The sequence below is a fragment of the Molossus molossus genome, unplaced genomic scaffold, assembly GCF_014108415.1.
Source record: "Molossus molossus isolate mMolMol1 unplaced genomic scaffold, mMolMol1.p scaffold_m16_p_4, whole genome shotgun sequence".
Taxonomy (NCBI): domain Eukaryota; kingdom Metazoa; phylum Chordata; class Mammalia; order Chiroptera; family Molossidae; genus Molossus; species Molossus molossus.
In genome coordinates, this window is record NW_023425377.1 from 49925736 (window position 1) to 49945611 (window position 19876).

Here is a 19876-nt window from a genome sequence, read left to right on the forward strand (position 1 = left end):
AAATGAACCCCAAGAGGCCCACACCAAGACACATCATCATCAAAATGCAAAAGGTTCAAGACAAAGAGAGAATCTTAAAAGCAGCAAGAGAAAAGCAGTTAGTTACTTACAAGGGAGTTCCCATAAGGCTATCAGCTGATTTCTCAAAAGAAACTTTGCAGGCCAGAAGGGAGTGGCAAGAAATATTCAGGGATGAAAAGCAAGAACCTACAACCAAGATTACTCTATCCTGCAAAGCTGTCATTTAGAATCGATGGCCATATAAAGAGTTTCCCAAACAAGAAAAAGTTAAAGGAGTTGATCACCACCAAACCGCTATTATATGAAATGATGAAGAAGGGTCTTTTTGAGAAAAAGATAAAATACATGAACAAACAAAATGGCAATTAATACATATCTATGGACAATGGAATCTACAAACAAAATGAACAGGCAGAACAGATACAGAGATACAGAGAACATTTTGTTGGTTGCCAGATGGGAGGGGGGTTGGGGGAATGGGTGAAAAAGGTGAAGGGATTAAGAAGTACACATTGGTTGCTAGACTGACAAACCTCAAAGGGAAAGGAGCTGGGGGTGGGAATAAATAAACCAAAGAACTTATATGCATAACCAATGGACAAAGACAATAGTGTGGGAAAAGGCGGGAGGGGGGCAGGAGTGGGTCAATGGGGGGGGGGGGGGGATGATGAACATCTGTAATACATTCAACAATAAAGATTAAATAAATAAATAAATAAATAAATGTAAGTAAGGTGACCAGAATCAAAGAATGAACTGGACCGGCCCTTATGGTTAGTTCATTTGGCTCAAAAAACAAAAAAACAAACAAAAAAAACCAATCCCCATACACAAGAATCTATTTATGACTCTAATAAATGCAGACGAAACCAGACAGCATATTTTCTCCAATGTCTGCTTACTTTTTGAAATTCCTTTTAATTTAAAATTAATCTGCTCTTCATTGCCTGGAAAAATATATACGAGTGGGCAAAAGTAGGTTTACAGTTGTAATGCAAATAAATAACACAATAACTAATAAATAATAATACAAAAATAAACTATTTCACATATTCATAACTGTAAACCTACTTTTTGCTCACCCACATACACAGGGTAAAGTTAACAAGAACAACGATATAACTCTGAAATTCAAACATGATCTTGATGTTAATAAGACAAGTTGCTTCTGGAAAGTAACCATATATTTTCCTATTCCTCCTGTGAAGCACAATAAAATCCCTGTACCTTATGTATAAATAAATATAAGACTCTGAAATATGGTGAGAAGACAGAATGGTAGAGACTCTGGACCTAAGAAACATTGTAGTGGTAAATTCCCTGGCTTTAATTTTTGCCTCATATATTCCACATATGGAGCCGAGGAGGCCAGCAACACGGAACCACCAACAGGTGCAGAGAAAAAATATCCCAACAAAAGCCACGGAGCAGGAAAAGACAGCCTTATAAGACAAAACTTTCAGATAATAACAGTTTTGCTTTTGCTAAACACCACAGAAACATACATGACACCATCTCCACCAATATCAGCAAAGGCTAGTAATCAGGGAGCCTAGACCTCCACCCTTGTGAGAAAGTAAAGAGGTGCCCCAACATCCCTAGTGGGTAGTATCAGAGAAGGCCAAGTAGGTAGCTGGGACTTTTAGTCGCTCTGGGCTGTAAGACCTCCTCCTCCATCCTGTGGTGTCAGTGACACTATGAGGAGAGCCTGGACTTCCACCTCAACACACGTTAATGAGACAACTCTCCACATCCCTTCTGGGAATGTTGTCAGAGGAAACAGAGGAGAATCAAGACTTTTACCAGCTCCCAGCAGTAACGAGGTCACTTCAATGCAGTAACTGTGGAGACCACACAGAAATCCACAACTGCCACCTTCACCCAGTTGACCACTCTCAATAGAGACTAAGGGGAAACTGAACTCCTACCTCCTTTGACAGTAAGGAGATAGTGTTTCCTACTTTCCCTGCCAGTGCAGTATTAGAGAAAGCCAGCAAAACCAAAAGATTTAAATTAACACAACATAAAATAAGTTCGGCCAGTTTCAAGTAAAAAAAAAATCACTCATTATACCAAGAACCAGGAATATTTCAAACTGAATGAAAAAAAAGATAGATAACAAGGAATCTATACCGCCCTGGCTGGTTTGGCTCAGCAGTTAAGGGCGGTATAGAGTGTCAGCCCATGGACCAGAGAGTCTTGGGTTCGGTTCCCATTAAGGGCATGTACCTGGGTTGCAGTTTGTCCCTGGCCCCAGTTGGGGTCGTGTGGGTGGCAGCCACTCGATGTGTCTCTCTCACATCAATGTTTCTCTCTCTCCCTCCCTCTCTATCTGAAGATAAATGCAAAAATGTCCTCGGGTGAGGATAAAAAAAAAAAGGAATCTATATCAAATCACATTATAATTACACTTCTGAAAACTAAAGACAAATAAAAAAATTTGAAGAAAGATAGAAAAAAAGACACCTTACCTGTCTGTAGGGGAAAAACAATTTGAATAACAGCTGATTTACCATCACAAACTACAGTGACCAGAGTATATTTTTCAAGTGCTGAAAAAAAAGAACTGTCAACCCAGAATCCTATATCCAGTGAAAATATTCTTTAGAAATGAAGAAAAAATAAACGCATTCTCAGATAACAAAAAACAACGAGAATCTGTTGCCAGTAGTCCTACCTTCAAAGAACCACTAATGGAAATTCTCTAAATAAAAAGAAAATGATAAAAGAAGGAACCTTCAGCCCCGTTGGTGTGGCTCAGTGGTTGAGCACCCACCCATGTGCCAAGAGGTTGCCAATTCAATTCCTGGGTCAGGGTACATGCCCAAGTTGTGGACCCAATCCCCAGTGGGGGACATGCAGGAGGTGGCCAATCGATGTTCTCTCTCATCAGTATTTCTCTCTCTCTCTCTCCCTCTCCCTTTCGCTCACTGTAAAATAAAGAAAGAAAGAAAAAAAAGAGGAACTTTGAAACATTAAGAAGAAAAAAGAACATGGTTGGGGAGAAAGGCTTTCCTTATCTTAAATTTTTAAAATTATCTTTGGTAGTTAAAACATTTTTGTAGCACTGATTTGTTTCTAAATGTATGTAAAGGAAATATTTAAGACAAGTGCATAATAAACGGGTAAAATAGAAGGTCATAAAGAGAATTAAGGTTTCTATACTTCACTTCAACTAGTAAAATAGTAACCCCAGCAGACTGTAATAAGCTGTGTATATATACAAAACAACCACTAAAAAGATATACAAATAGATAATTCAAACACACTACAGACAAAACAAAGTGGAAATGTAAAAAGATGTTCAAGTAGCCCTGGATGGTTTGGCTCAGCGGTTAGAGCATCGGCCTGCATTCCAGAGAAACCCAGGTTCGGTTCTCACTAAGGGCATGTACCTTGGTTGCAGTTTGTCCCCGGCCCTGGTTGGGTCATGTGGGTGGCAGCCACTCGATGTGTACCTTTCACGTCAATGTTTCTCTCTCTCCCTTCCGCTCTATCTGAACAAAAAATGAAAATATGTCTTCGTGTAAGGATAAAAAAAAAAGATGTTCAAGTAATCCACAAGAAGGTCAAAAAAGAAAACATGACCCAACTCTGTGCTGGCCATAAGAAACTTACTTTAAATAACAATAAAAGTGAGCTGAAAGAAAAAAAAATACAAACATATGAATCATATAAATATTAATAAAAAAAGCAGAAGCAGCTACATTAACATCAAATAAAGTAGACTGCAGAAGAAGTAAAATTACCAGAGACAGCCTAGCTGGTGTAGCTCAGTGGTTGAGCGTCGACCCATGCACTAAGAGGTCGCCGGTTTGATTCCCAGTCAGAGCACATGCCTAGGTTGTGGGCCTGATCACCAGTGGGGGACATGCAGGAGGCAGCCAAATGATGTTCCCTCTCATTGATGTTTCCATCTCTCTCTTCCTTTCCTTTCCTCTGTCTCTCTAATATAGCAATGAAGATTACCAGAGATAGAGTGCCATTATTTAATGTTAAAATGTCAATCCCCAAGACATAGCAATTCTACAAGTGTACTCACTAAACAGCAGCACTGTAAAATATTTTAGGCAAAAACTAATGGAACTGAAATGACAATAGAGAAATCTGTAATTATAATTGGAGATTTCACTAGCCCTCTTCTCAACAACTGATAGAACAAGACAAAAAAGTCCACAACACCATCAATCTAATAGGCACTAAATTAATATATAGAATCAAATCAAGATTTATAGAACATTCTACTCAGTAAGAGGTAAACATATATTCCTGTCCAGTGTCCAAGGGACAAACACTAGGGTAGATGATATCCTCAGCCATAAACCAAACGTCAACAAATTTAAAAGAAGTAAAACCATACAGAATGTATTCTCCATCCACAATAGAATCACACTAAAAATCAATAACCAAAAGACAAAAGGAGAATCTGCAAATACTTTGAAAATACTAAATAATCCATAAATCAAAGAGAAAGTCTAATAGAAAATTTTAAAATGCAGTGAGCTAGTGAAAATAAAAATATATCAAAATTTGTTACTGGATACAGCTAAAGCAGTGCCAAGAGAAATTTATAGTACTAAAATGCATACATTAGAAGACAAAATTCATTAATCCAATCTCCCATGTTAAGAACCTAGAGAAAAAGAGCAAAATAAACCCAAAGCCTAGGAGACATAGCAACTCTACCTAATACTACATAGAAACAATCACAGGGAAGCAGCCAAAATGAGGAGACAAAGAAACATGTCCCAAATGAAAAGAAAAGAACAAAACTCCAGGAAAAGAATTAAAATGGAGGTAAGCAATCTATCAGATGCGAAGTTCAAAATACTGCTTATAAGGATGCTCGACGAACTTAATGAGAACCTCAGCAAACTTAGTGAGGGCCTCAAGAGCATAAAAAAGGATCAGTCAGAAATGAAGGATGCACAGTCAGAAATGAAGGAGGCACTAACTGAAAAAAAGAATAATTTACACAGATTTAATAGTAGAGTAGGTAAAGCCAAGAAGCAAACCATTGATTTGGAATATAAGGAAGCAAAATACACCCAATCAGAACAGCAAAGAGAAAAAAGAATAAAAAAAAAATGAGGATAGTGTAAGGAGCCTCTGGGACAACTTTAGGCATGCCAACATTCGCATAATAGGGTGCCAGAAGGAGAAGAGAGAGAACAAGAAATTGAAAATCAGTTTGAAACAATAATGACAGAAAACTCAAACATACAAGTTCAGGAAGCCGACGCTCTAACTGCTGAGCCAAACCGGCCAGGGCCAAAGAGAGAATCTTAAAAGCAGAATGAGAAAAGCAGTTCATTACCTACAAAGGAGCTTCCATAAGACTGTCAGCTGATTTCTCAAAAGATACTTTGCAGGCCAGAAAGGAGTGGCAAGAGATATTCAAGGTGATGAACAAGACTACTCTATCCTGCAAAGCTATCATTTAGAATCAATGGACATATCAAGAGTGTCCCAGACAAAAAAAGCTCAAGGAGTTCATCACCACAAAACTAGTATTATATGAAATGTTGAAGGGTCTTCTTGAAGGAGAAGAACAAAAATATGAACAATAAAATGGCAATTAATACATATCTATCAACAATTGAATCTACAAACAAAATGAGCAAGCAGAACAGAAACAGCCTCGTGATACAGATAACGTTCTGTTGCTTGCCAGATGGGTGGGGGCTGGGTGAAAGATGAAGGAATTAAGAAGTACAAATTTGCCCTGGTCGGTCTGGCTCAGCGGTTAGGCTTTGGCCTGCGGTCCCACGAGACCTGGGTTCGGTTATGGGTTCCCACTAAGGGCGCGTACCTCGGTTGCAGTTTGTCCCTGGCCCTGGATGGGTTGTGCGGGTGGCAGCCACTCGGTGTGTCCCTTTCACGTCCATGTTTCTCTCTTTCTCTCTCCCTCCCACTCTATCTGAACAAAAAAAAAAAGGAAAAATGTCCTCGGGTGAGGATAAAAAAAAAAGTACAAATTGGTTGTTAGACTGATGAACCTCAAAGGGAAGGGGGGAGGAAGGGCAGGATGAGAAAAACCAAAGAACTTCTATGCATATATGCATAACCAATGGACACTGACAATAGTGTGGGGAAGGCAGGAGCGGGGCAGGATTTGGGGAGGACGTTGTCAATGGGGAAAAAAAAAGGGGAATATCTATAATACATTTAACAATAAAGATGAAAAAAAAAATGAATAAATAAATAAGTTCAAAACTTTAAAACTACAAGAAATCCCCAGGCCCAGATTGTTTCACTAGATAATTTCTCTAAACATTCTAAGAAGAATTAACCCCCATTCTACAGAATCTTTTTCAGTAAAGAGAAAATGAGGGAACACTTTCGAATTCATTTCATAAAGTTAATAATGCATATAAAAATCAGCAATGAATAAAAAGAATTATACAACATGACCACGTGTGGCTTATTTATTCCAGGAATGCAAGGCTGGTTCAATATTTGAAGATGAGGCTAAAGAAGAAAAATTACATGATCCTATCACCTAATGCATATTAAGCATTTGACAAAAGGAAATAACCGTTCATGATTAACAATTCTCAGAAAAAGAGGAACAATGGGAAACTTCCTTAAATTGAGCAAGAGGATCTACAAAATACCTACTGCTCACATTACACTTAGTGAAGACAATAGTTTCTTTCCAAGTTTGAAAGAAAGAAGGGATGTTGCTCTCACAACTCTCATTCAAAAGAGTGCTAGAAGTTCTAGTCAGTGCAACAAGGCAAGAAAAGGTATACATATTGCCCTGACTGGGTGACTCGGTTAGAGCATTGTCCCATACACCAAAAGGTTGCAGGTTTGATTCTGGTCTGGGCACATATGGAGGCAACCAACAGATGTTTCTCTCTCTATAAAATTATGTAACAAACAACAAAAAAAAAGCCACCATCCTCGAATAAAGATAAAAAAAAAGGGGGGGGGAAATATATTGTAAAAGAAGAAATAAAGTTGTCCCCACCTGCAGATGACAAAATTTTCTACACAGAAAATCCCTTAAGGGTTTTACCCAAAAAATATTTAAAAAGCAACTCCTAAAAAAGTGAGTTCAAAAAAGCAGAATAATACAAGATAAAAATGCAAAAAGGCATTGCATTTCTATGTATTAGAAATGAACACATGAACAATAAAATTTAAAACACAACCCTGGCCAGTGTGTCTCAGTGGTTGGAGCAATGGCCCTCATACTGAAGGGTCGCAGGTCTGATTCGTGGTCAGGGGCGCAGACATAAAACTTAGTACAAAACATAGGAGAAAATTTTGGGGATGCAGAGCTATTCAGAGTTCTCAGACTTGACAGCAAAGCAAGATCCATAAAAGGAAAATTGATAAACTGGACTTCATCAAAACTAAAAACCTATACTATGTAAAAGACCCTGTGTTAAACTGTGATTTATAATAAATATACAAAGTGGGGCAAAAGTGTATTTATGGTTATCCGTATAGAAAGTAATTCAATAATTAATAAATAATACAAAAATTGTGTTTCACATACTCAAAACTGTAAGCTTACTTTTGCCATATCCTGTATATTTGGTCTTTCTTCAATGTACCTAGCACAGAGTTCCTAAAACTTGAAATTTCCTAAGTAATTCTATAATGTTCTATTTCTTTTGCATTAAAAACCGACAAAGACCCAGCTGGTTTGGCTCAGCGATTAGAGCAGACCAAAAAGTTGCGCGGGTTCAGTTCCAGTCCAGGGCATGTACCTCCATTGCAGTTCAATCTCCAGACCTGGTTGGGGTCATGCAGGAGGCAATCAATCGATGTCTCTCTCTCTCTCTCACATCGCTGTTTCTCTCCCCCTATCCTACCCCCCAACTCTATCTGAAAATCAATAAAAAAGCATCCTCGAGTAAGAATTTATGTATTTATTTACTTTTTTTTTTTTTTAATCCTTAACCGAGGACATTTTTCGATATTTTGTTCAGATAGAGTGGGAGGGAGAGAGAGAGGGAGAGAAACATCGACGTGAAAGGGACACATCGAGTGGTTGCCACCTGCACGACCCAACCAGGGCCAGGGACAAACTGCAACCGAGGTACGTGCTCTTGGCGGAAACCGAACCCGGGTCTCTCCAGATCGCAGACCAACGCTCTAACCGCTGAGCCAAACCAGCCAAGGTATTTTTTTTTGTCTTTTTGAGAGTATGTGCCCTTAGTGGGAACCAAACCCGGTCTCTCTGGTCTGCAGGCCAATACTCTAACTGCTGAGTCAAACTGGCTAGGGCCTCGAGTGATGATTTAAAAAAAAATTTAAAAAACAAACAATATAGCCCTGGCCAGTTTGGCTCAGCGGTTAGAGCGTCGGCCTGCGGTCCGGAGAGACCCGGGTTCGGTTCCCGCTAAGGGCACGTACTTCGGTTGCAGTTTGTCCCCGGCCCTGGTTGGTCGTGCGGGTGGCAGCCACTCGATGTGTCCCTTCACGTCGATGTTTCTCTCTCTCTCTCCCTCCCACTCTATCTGTACAAAAAAAAAAAAAAAAAAAACAAACAATATAACCTCACAAAAAAGTGACAAAATATTAACTGTTAATTTCGTGGTCAGAATATACATACACTTTGCTATATTTTATATTTGTGTTTATCAAATTTGAAAACAGAAAATAAAAAAGCCTCACCACAGAATATGTAACACCAGAAGGTATCTAAAGCTCACATTTCCCTAATCTCTACTTTAAGAAGTCTCAGCAAGTCCAGCCCACACAGAAAAAACTTTCCAAAGAACCATTTATAAAGCTAAAGTTTGTTCAGCATGGTTTTACATACATCTTTAAATGTATTACTTGTATTTTTCCATTTCATTTTTTTTGTGAACATCACTACTTATATGATCTAAAATAAATTTATAGGAATAAAACCTCATTTTACAACTGTAGTTTTAAGAAATAAAGAGTTCAATTTGTGAAGACTTCATTACGTGATTTTTTATTTTTTATAGCGAGGATAAGAGAGAAACATCATAACATCAATCGGCTGACTCCCTTATGCGCCCTGAGGGAAGACTGAAGCCATAACCCAGGTATGTGCCCTGACCGGAAATCAAACCTGCCACCTTTCGGTGCACAGGAGGACACTCCAATCAAATATGCCACAGCAGCCAGGGCTATTATGTGACTTTTTAAAAAAAGGAATCAGTCATAAAGTAAGCTGGAAGACTGGTGCAGAACTACTTAATGTGATAAAACATTTGTAGATATTGACATATTATTAAAATGTAACTTTTAATCTTGCTGGCTTTAGAAACAATTATTTCACAACAGTTCTTACTGGATCAAATTCTAATATATTAAGGAAGTCCTTATAGATTAAGTTTTTAAAAAATGCTCTTTAAATACTTTATTAACTGGTCCAAATTTTCTACTTATTGTTTTCTACACTTTGTGAGATTCCCCATTTTTTGATATCTGAACATAAAAGAAATTATTCACAGCATGATGACATAAGTAAAGTATAACCTCAGGAATGTATCACCAGAACAGAGGCAACTGACACAAAGGCTAAAAAAGCAATGCTAGAGCCCTGGCCGGTTTGGCTCAGCGGTTAGAGCGTCGGCCTGCAGTCCGAAGAGGCCTGGGTTCGGTTCCCGCTAGGGGTGCATGCCTCAGTTGCAGTTTGTCCCCGGCCCTGGCTGGGTTGTGCGGTTGGCAGCCACTCAATGTGTCCCTTTCACGTCGATGTTTCTCTCTCTCTCTCTCTCCCTTCCACTCTATCTGAACAAAAAATAGAAAAGTGTCCTCGGGTGAGGATATAAAAAAAAAAGGCAATGCTAGCAATACTAGACTAGACTGGCTGGTTTGGTTCAGCAGTTACAGCATCAGCCGGTGGACCAGAGAGTCCCCGGTTCCTTTCCCCACTAAGGACACGTACCTTGGTTGCAGTTTGTCCTGGGGGTGGCAATCACTCGATGTGTCTCTCTCACATCAATGTTTCTCTCTCTCTTTCTTTCTCCCTCTCTCCCTCCTATTCTAGGATAAATGCAAGAATGTCCTCGGGTGAGGATAAAAAAAAAAGAAAATACAAAGACTAGTAGAGACAGTTTACAGGTGGATAAGAGAGAAAATCACTCAATGTACGTAAGAAATTGATGAAGTTTGGGAACAAGTAACGCCTAAAAATCCCCAGGCAAAAGGATTCTCTCTTATGGCTTCTTTAGACTCAAAGACATACATACAAACCAAAAGCACAAATATGGGAAGTCATACCTTTCAGGCCTAAAGTCTGCAACTGAAACAGTTTCCCCAGCTCAAAAGGTAGAACTCGTAACAGGTTGTTATTTAAATGGAGTTCCCTGTTGATGTAAAAATTTCAGAGAGTCAGAAAATATAATAACCTTAACAACAATATAATTTGTAGAAATGTAAGCTCCTAATATAGACAAAATTTCACATTACATTCCAATGTTTAGTACAGTGCTTCTCAAATCATATGTAGTAAAACAGAAATAAAAACCCAAACTTCGCCCTGGCCAGTCTGGCTCAGCAATTAGAGCATCGGCCTGGGGACCAAAGGGGCGCAGGTTCGATCCTTGACCCCAGTTGGAGTCTTGTGGGAGGCAACCAATCAATGTGGCTCTCTCTCCCTCTTTCTCTTCTTCCCTTCCACTCTCTCAAAAAAAATCAATGGAAAAATATCCTTGGGTGAGGATTAACAAAACAAACAAATAAACCAAACTTCCTCAAATCACTACATTTGTAAAATACAGGGAAACAATAAGTTGCTAGAAAAATGAAAGGGGGGGGGGGGAACAGACCAACAAGTCCCAATTTTTAAAGAGTATTATATTCAACAGATACAAAATCTCTCACATGTTGTGCATTAACTTGCAAACCGGTAGTCTAACAGACAACCCTGACAGCAGCACTGGTCTAGCACACGAAGGGTCCACTACTGTACATGTTTAAGAAAGTGAAAATGATAAAACAGCCTAATATGTGAATTGTTAAAAGAGAATAAAAATAATCATGTAATACCAACTCAAAATAGCTATTGATAGCTGCACAATTAATTTAGGATTAACACTTCTCCAAATTTACTAATGGCAGCCATATTAACTACTAAAGATGATTTTAATGATTTGTTTTGTACAGACAAACATAATAAAGTATCAAAGGACTCTTCAGTAAGAAAAACAAAACAAACAAAAACCATCAAAGACCCAACACTGAGATACTCATCATTTCCTTCAAGAAGCTTTATCAATTTTTATATGTGAATGAGAATTATTTCTATAGTCCTTGGTTCTTGGAACTTAAATAAACCTTTGTTACTAGTCAGTTAACTAGGGATTGATGAGGCCATAAAATGAATGAGAAAAACATTCTACTTGGTTCCTATTTATTTCCAAATATATCACTCAAGAAAGATGGTCTTTTGAGTCAATTTGGTTCAGGAGAAATGGTAGTAGTACATATTCAATAATTAAGCCAAAAAAAATGTCAAAAGACTGGACTGAGGAGAGCAATAGAGGTAAAGAAACTCTCAGGAGGTCTGTATTCCTTTTTAGTGTACAGCAAATGATAGAAGGCAGGAAAAAGCCAGTAGAACTACAGGTACTGTGAAATAGGGAAAGATTTTCCATTAGGATTAACATAATAGCCAGAAATTGGTTTTATGTCAACTTGGGTAGCTCTCATCTACCTTATAAAACAGAGGCAATTAAAAATAGTGATTCCATTTATTAAACACAATATGTGCCAGGTAGGCTGCCAGTTGTTTTTTAGTCATTATCTCAAATATCTCTAATCTCAGCTTTGGCAAGGTAGGTATTACAGCAACTTTACCCATGAGGAAACAGTACGATTAAGAAGCTTGCCCCAAACCACACAAGTTGTAAATGGCAAAGTCGGGATTCCAATCTGAACTCTGACTCTACATCCCATTCACTTCCTACATTCCACATTCCAATTCAATGACTAATTCTAGTTTTTCTCAAGTCCACGCTTTACTACTATCATGCATATTAAGCCCTGGAATGACCAAAATGGTTTTACTAACTGACAATGGATTCCTGGACTGTGTGCTAAGGATGGCATGATGCCCAAAATTTAGTAGGGGAAAAGCGCTACAACTGTCTGTCACAGGTGAGTGTATATGTGAGATTAACACAAGTGCTTTCTATTTGTTTACCCCCAATTTGTCCAAAAATTTTTATTCAAGAGTAAAGTATATTATACAAAACATAGCAATAAAATAAATTTTAGGCACTGGATCTACTTGATTTATTATTTATTAGTGGACATTCAATTTTCTAAGAAAACGTTATATATATAAAGTATAATTATGTAGCCCTGGCCGGTTTGGCTCAGCATTTAGAGCGTCGGCCTGCGGACCAGAGTCCTGGGTTCAGGTTCTTGCTAGGGGTATGTACCAAAAAACATAAATAGATAAATATAGTTATGTTTACTTTTGGTCAAATATCATCAAATTGATAGTGATGTTTCTTAACAAAGTGAATGCTCTATTTTGTTTTAGGGGGCATAGAGTTAGGTACTAAGTTGAATCTGCATACCTGAGTGATACCATGTTTCCGAGTTCTGCCGGTAAACTCCGGATTTTGTTTGAGGACAGGTCCAGATACACCAGGTTGTGAAGTTTGGCAATGTCTGAGGGAATGCGGGACAGGAAATTGTCACTCAGATGCAAAGCTGTCAGGTGAGTTAGTGACCACAAAGATGAGCTTAAACTTCTTACTCTTCCTGGGAACAACAACAAAAAAAAAACAAGGCAAAGATGATAGTATTCTCTATAATTTGGCCTCTGGATTAAAAAACATTTAGGTGTTTCAATGAATAATAATCTACCATACAAAAAATTGTGAGAAAGGGGTTAACAGAAGAAATCTTACCTATTCTAGGACAATTCATTGCTATGATTAACTTATAAAATCTACCTTTAGCAGACTAGAGAACCCATTTAAGACAATATATCAATATTTAGATCGTATCAATTTTAAGGGCACAATAGTTAAGATTTTATCCTTTAATGTGGCTTCAGCTATGACATAAAAAGTATGAATAATTTATAGTAATGATAAATTCACAATTTCAACCTGGTTGATTTGGACTTATGAACAAATAATTTTTTTAATCAAATCCAGTATCTCAGAGGCTCCAGAAACAGGAATTATATCTGAAAACAAGAGGTAAACAACATATGCTCAGTTTAGCAAAATTTTAAGACCAGATTACCCAAGTGATAACTGCATTAAGAATCATGTAACTAAAACCTAAACTGTATAATTAAAGGTAAAATACTTGCCCAGAAACATTTCAGATATGAAGTCATAACTACATAATCAAACAGTAGTAGATACAGGACTCAACCGCTAACAACAGAAAAACGTCTTTCAATGCATTATTAAATCTAAATTTTGGCACTTCATGATAAGATGCCAATCATTTCTACAATCTATGCAGGAACATTCCTCATAATCTCTTTAAGGTCCAGGATCTAGTCTGAGAGAAAATGAAACAAACATATGTAATCTTTGAGAACTGACTTTCTATGTTGGCTGAAAGCAATCTTGAGACTTCTACTTCTAATCAAGATGAAATAACAAAGACCAAATTTATCATCCCACCTGAACAACTATGAAACCAGACAATAAAAAAGAATCAACAAATTTCAGATATCAGACATCAACCAGTGTAGGAGAGTGATCCCTAAAGGATGGGAAACAAACAATGTTGGCCTTACAAGGGTCTCAGCTTAGTTCCTGACAGAAGCACAAGGAGGGGATCTCAGGGGAAATCCATAGATACCCCACCCCCACCACCAAGTTCAAGAGACAGAGGAAAAGTCCAGGAAAGCCAAGATGACTAGAGTTTGCAAAGGCAGAGTACCAGAGAGGAGAGAGATTTAAAAAAAGGGGGTCTGGTGATCTAAAGAAAGCCCTCCTCAAGTTTTCAACTGAGTACTGATCAGCATATGCACATGAGAAACTGCCTGAGCCAGAGAGAGAGAGAAAAAAGATTTGCAGAGGCAACAATCACCAGGTTCACACAGAACTGAGGCTAGCTGGTGTTCCCAACTGCTAGAGGGGAAATCTTTGTAACTCAAGGCATTTAGCAATACAAAATCAGCCATAAAAGAAAGGCTGCTCTCGTCTCCTCTAAGAGAGTTTAAGAACAAGTTTTAAAAGAATCAAACTGGCCCGGCAGTGAGGCTCAGTGGTTGAGCATCGCCCCATGCACTAAAAGGTCACCAGTTCATTCCTGGTCTGGGCACATGCCCGGGTTGTGGGCCTGATCCCCAGTGGGAGGCATGCAGGTGGTAGCCAAATGATATTCTCTCTCATCAATTGTTCTATCTCTCCCCCTTGCTTCCTCTCTCTCTAAAAATTAATAAAGATTAAAAAAAGAATCAAACTGTTTCCAAGTAACTGTATTCCAAAACAAAGCTCAATACTAAATATAGGAATATAAAAATATACATCATCTCACAAAAGTAGAAATTCACAATATCTGGAACCCAATAAAAAATTACCAGGCATACTAAGAAATAGGAAAGTAATATTCATAATGACGAGAAAAACCTATCAAAACTAGTCCAGAAGAGATGCTCATAAAATCAGTAGACAGACACTAAAAGTTACTGTAATTATATTCCATATGGTCAGAAGCTAGAAGATTAAGCATGTTAAGCAGAGATATAAGAGAACATATACACCCAAACTGAACTTCTAAAGTTGAACACCATGAATGAAAATATAGCAATAGTCCTATTCAAGATGAAACAAAGAAAGAAAACATAATGAAAAAAATTACATAAATAAACTCTTGAACAACTTTAACCAGCCTAAAATACAGGTGGGCAAAAGCAGGTTTACTGTGCCATTGTGACATTCTTTTGAGCTAATAAAGATACTGTAATAATCATAATTTACATATCTTTTTTCCTATGAACTGTAAACCAACTTTTGCCCACCCGAGTATGTCGTTGGAGTCCCCAAAACAGGGATGGGTTAGAGATGACAAAAACAAAACAAAACAAAAAAAAACCCACAAGAAATAAAGGCAGGAGTCAGTTGGGTATCTACATGTAAAAGAATGAAGATGGACCCTTATATCACACCATATACAAAAATTAATTCAAAAAGTCTTGGAAGAAAACATGGACATAAATACACATACACACACAGAGATAAAAGAAAACAGACATAAATCTTCTTGAACTAGATAAGGCAATGATTTGTCAGATATAACACTAACAGTGTAAGAAATTGCACAACAAAAGAAATACTAGATAAACTATACTTCTTCAAGATTAAAACCTTTTATGTCTCAAGGGACAACATAAAGTGAAAAGACAACTCAAAGAAAGGGAAGGCCCAGCCTCTGTGGCTCAGTGGTTGAGCATCGACCCGTGTACAAAGAGGCCACTGGTTCGATTCCCAGTTAGGGCACATGCCCAGGTTGTGGCCAAATCCCCAGTGGAGGGTATGCAGGAGGCGGCCAAGAGACGTTCTCTCTCATCAAGGTTTCTATCTCTCTCTCTCCCTCACCATTCCTCTCTCTCTAATATCAATAAAGAAAAAAAAATTTTTTTTTAAAAGGGAGAAAATATTTGAAAATTATAAATTGGATTAAGATACTTGTATCCAGAATACATAAAGAATACTTACAACTCACTAGGAAGAAGACAAACCAATTTAAAAATATGCAAAAAGTTTATAGATACTTCTCCAAAGAAGATACACAAATGGCCAACTAGCACATGAAAAGATGCTCCCATATCATCAGTCACTAGGGAACTGCAAACAAAAACCATAACAATATACTACTTCATATCCACAAGCATGATTATAATAAAGACAGACAAGCCCAGCCAGTGTGGCTCAGTGGACTGAGCAGTCCCACGGACTAAGAGGTCCTGGTTTGATTCCAGGTCGGCACATGCTGCGTTGCAGGCTTGATCCCCAGTGGGGGACAAGCAGGAGGTAGCTAATCGATGTGTTTCCCTTCCTCTCCCTCTAAAAAAAATGAATAAAAATATTTTTTTAAAAAGACAGACAATAACAAGTATTGGCAAGGTGTAGAGAAACTGAACTCTCATATACTGCTGGTAGAAAAGTAAAGTGTTGCAGCCACTTTGGAATATAGTATGACAGTTCCTCGAAAAGGTTAAACACACAGTTACTACAAGAGCCAGCAATTCACTCCTACGTGTGTACCCAAAACAGATGAAAACATGTCTATACAAAAAACTCATACACAAATATTTATCACAGAATTATTCTGAAGCATCAAGAAGTGAAAACAATCCAAATGTTCATCAACTAATTAATAAAATGTGGTTTATTCACACAACAGAATATTACATAAAGCACTGACACATGCTACAACACGATGAACATTGAAAGAAGCTGGTGATCATGTATTATATGACTCCATTTATATGAAATGTTCAGAAGTGTCAAAAATCCACTGAGACAGAATGAAGGTTACCAAGGGCTGGCTGCTTAAAAAGAAATGGAAAATAATTGCATACAACTCTGTGAATATAAAAGAAACCACTGAATATGAATTTTACAAAAAACTGTGTGAATTATATCTCCAGCTGTTACCAAAAACAGAGACAGAAAATTTTCCACACTTTATAAAAACTACAACCCCATGGATACAAAAAACTCAACAAATCCCAAGCACATGAAAACTCCACGAAGAACAAAAAAGAAAACTACATAAAGGCACATCTTAATCAAATGGCTTAAAACAAATGATACATTCTTAACAGTAGACAGGGGAAAAATAATTACAGTTCACACAGAGAAATAAAGATAAAATGTCTACAAATTTCTAGTTGTCACCGATGTAAGAAAGAAGACAGTGAAGTTAAATCTTTAATACACTAAGAATAAAAAAAATCCTGCCAACTTAGCAACCCAGAAAAAATATTATCTTTCAATAATGAAGGCAAGCCCTAGCCAGTATGGCTCCGCAGTTAGAGCGTCGGCTCACAGACCATAGTCCTGGGTCTGGTTCCTGCTAAGGGCATGTACCTCAGTTGCAGTTTGTCCCCGGCCCCAGTTGGGGTCATGTGGGTGGCAATCAATAGATGTGTCTCTCTCACATTGATGTTTCTCTCTCTCTCTTCCTCCTGCTCTATCTGAAGATAAATCCAAAAATGTCCTCAGGTGAGGATAAAAAAAAAAATGAAGGCAATAAAAAAGATGAAAACAGCTACGGAAATGGATGATAGTTATGGTTGCAACACTATGAACGTATTTGATAAAAAATGTCCCACAAAGACAACTGTAGAACCAGATGGGTTCATTGGTGAATACTACCAATATCAATTCTACTAAAATTCATCCTGAAAACTGAAGACAGGAGATACTTTCCAACTCCTTCTATGAGGCTAACATTTCCCTATTACCAAACCCAGAGAAAACTAGTACCAAAAAACTACAACTCAACATCGCTCATGAACACAAATGCAAAATTTAACAGAATCTTAACAAATCAAATTCAACAATCAATTTATCAAGAGGATAACTACCAAGTAATAAAATCATTCAAAAAAATTTTTCTTAGACAAGAAAGTCATCTAAATAAATGCAGAAAAAATGTTTGACAAAACCCAATACCCATTCTTGATTAAAAAACAAAAAACAAAACTCCTCTAAGAATAGAACAGAACTTCCTCAATCTTGATAAAGGGTATCTACAAAAAGCTTAGTGGCAAAGGAATGACTACTTTTCCCCTAAGATCAGAAACAAAGCAAGAATGTGCACTCTTACCACTCCCATTTAACATTATACTGGAGGTTCTAGTCAGTTCAGTGACAAGAAAAATTAAAAACTGGAAAGGTAGAAGTAAAGCTATCTTTATTTGCAATGGCAAAAACATCCATGTAAAAATCCTATGAAATCTATAAAAATGCTATTAATGAGTTTAGCAAGGTCATAGAGATAGAACAATACAAAAAAAATCGATTACATTTCTATATACTAGCCATGAACAATCAGAAATTAAAATTCCAAAATAATATCACTTGGTATTAACTTTCAAGATGGTGGCAGTGTACAAAGTTCTTACACTCACTACCTCCCAGGACCAAACTGGACATAGAACTAAACTGGGGAACAATCTCCTGGACAGTATGGATCAGTTAGTTGAGTGTCATTGAGGTCATCAGTTTGATTCCCAGTCAGGGCGCATGCCCAGGTTATGGGCTCGATCCCTGGTTTGAAGGCATGTGGGAGGGGGCCAATCAGTGTTTCTCTCTCACCCATATTTCTATCTCTCTTTCCCTCTCCTTCTCTCTTTAAAAAACAATAAAAACATATTTTTTAAAAAACTGGGAAACAATCACCCTGAATAGCCAATTCAAGACTTCTGAAGAGGAGTCTTATAACCAAGGATTTGCAAAAGAAGCCACATGGAGACTGACTGGAAGGGCAGAGACGCAAAAGGGGCCAGCCCTGCTCCCAAGGCAGCAACTGAGATGCCGAAGGGATATCTCAGTTGTGCGAAGTTCCCCCAGAGAAGCATGGGGCCTAAACCCCAGGATGGACCCCCCAGCCCAGAGCACCAAAGCAAGGAAAAGGAGCCCACATAACATTTGGCTGTGAAAAGTGGTAGGGTTTCTGTCTGATAAAAAGAGGCAGAGTCCACTGGAGACACAGGCATATTGGAAAAATGCACAACATTTCATTTGCAGCCACTCACCCTGGGCTCCAGTAGAGGCAAGGCTGTACAGACTACAGTCACCTGAGGAGAGCCCAGGGTTTGAGGCTCTAGGGAGAAACAAGAGGGGAAGACAGCCACCAGGATCCCTGTTCTGAGTCATTCTGGATACCACAATAGCCATCCCTCCTTGGGTAGAGCAATCCCCTCTAACCAGCATGGCCTGGGGGAAAACAATTACCACACGCTTGGGAATCCCTCTTGCCCCACTCTGCAGATCTTAAACCATGCTGAGGTGTCAACAGCATAGATCAGGGTGCAAAAGTCTGGGCAGACTCAGGGGGTGCCAGTGACTGGCCTTGGGGCAGGGCCATTACTCCCACTTTCTATGAACCTTAGTGGCATTTCCCCCTCACAGGAGATCCCATAGATACATCCTCCCAGCTTCTGGCAGACACAACCTCTGGCCTCTGGAGGCCCCACCTGCCTGAATCCTAGAAGCTCCACACTACCAAGGTCAGGACAAAATCCAGTACAGACTTGGTCCTATGGCTCTGGGATGGAGGAATCACACCTACCACCTTCCCTGAAGTATGAACAGCATCTCCCCCTCACTGGAGATCCACTAGCCCTATCCTCCCTTTTCCCAGAAAGAAGGGAAATAAGGACGCAGATCTCTACCAAAAAAGAAAAATTCTGCAATAAATTTCTAAATATAACTCTATCCTAGAATAAAAAAATAAAAATACTGTCAAGTTTGAATTCATTAAAATTTAAAAACTCTGACCCTGGCCAGTGTGATTCAGTTGGTTAGAGCCATCAACTTACGTACCAAAGGATCGCAGGTTCAATTCCCAGTCAAAGTACATATCCAGATTGTGGGTTCGATCCCCAGTCGGGGCACATATGGGAGGCAACCAATTGATGTTTCCCTCTCACACTGATGTTTCTCTACACCCCCTCCCTTCCTCTCTTTAAAATCAGGTTTTTAAAAAAGCATATCCTCAGGTAAGGATAAATAAATAAATAAATAAATAAACAAACAAATAAATAAATAAAAATTCAAAACTCTGTATGATGGAGATGCCAATACTATGTATGACAGCCAAAGAGATTAACATCCATTAAATCAGTGAATGTTTAGGGACTAGGTAAATAAGACAAAGTCTCTACCCTCAGGAATGTTTTATGTGAGCTCTATAATGAAAA

The 19876-nt window shown here is 38.3% G+C and overlaps 1 protein-coding gene across 5 annotated transcripts in view; it reads right to left on the reverse strand.

Moving 5' to 3' along the window:
- The window catches only part of CNOT6 (CCR4-NOT transcription complex subunit 6), an 82249-nt gene that overhangs the window by 15049 nt on the left and 47324 nt on the right, over window positions 1-19876 (reverse strand). For all 5 annotated transcript variants that reach the window (XM_036239584.1, XM_036239586.1, XM_036239585.1 and 2 more), the window contains 2 exons: window positions 12546-12732; window positions 10240-10325 (listed from right to left, as the gene is read on the reverse strand). In XM_036239584.1, coding sequence (XP_036095477.1) covers window positions 10240-10325; window positions 12546-12732 — 273 coding nt within the window. The remainder of the gene's footprint in view (window positions 1-10239; window positions 10326-12545; window positions 12733-19876) is intronic.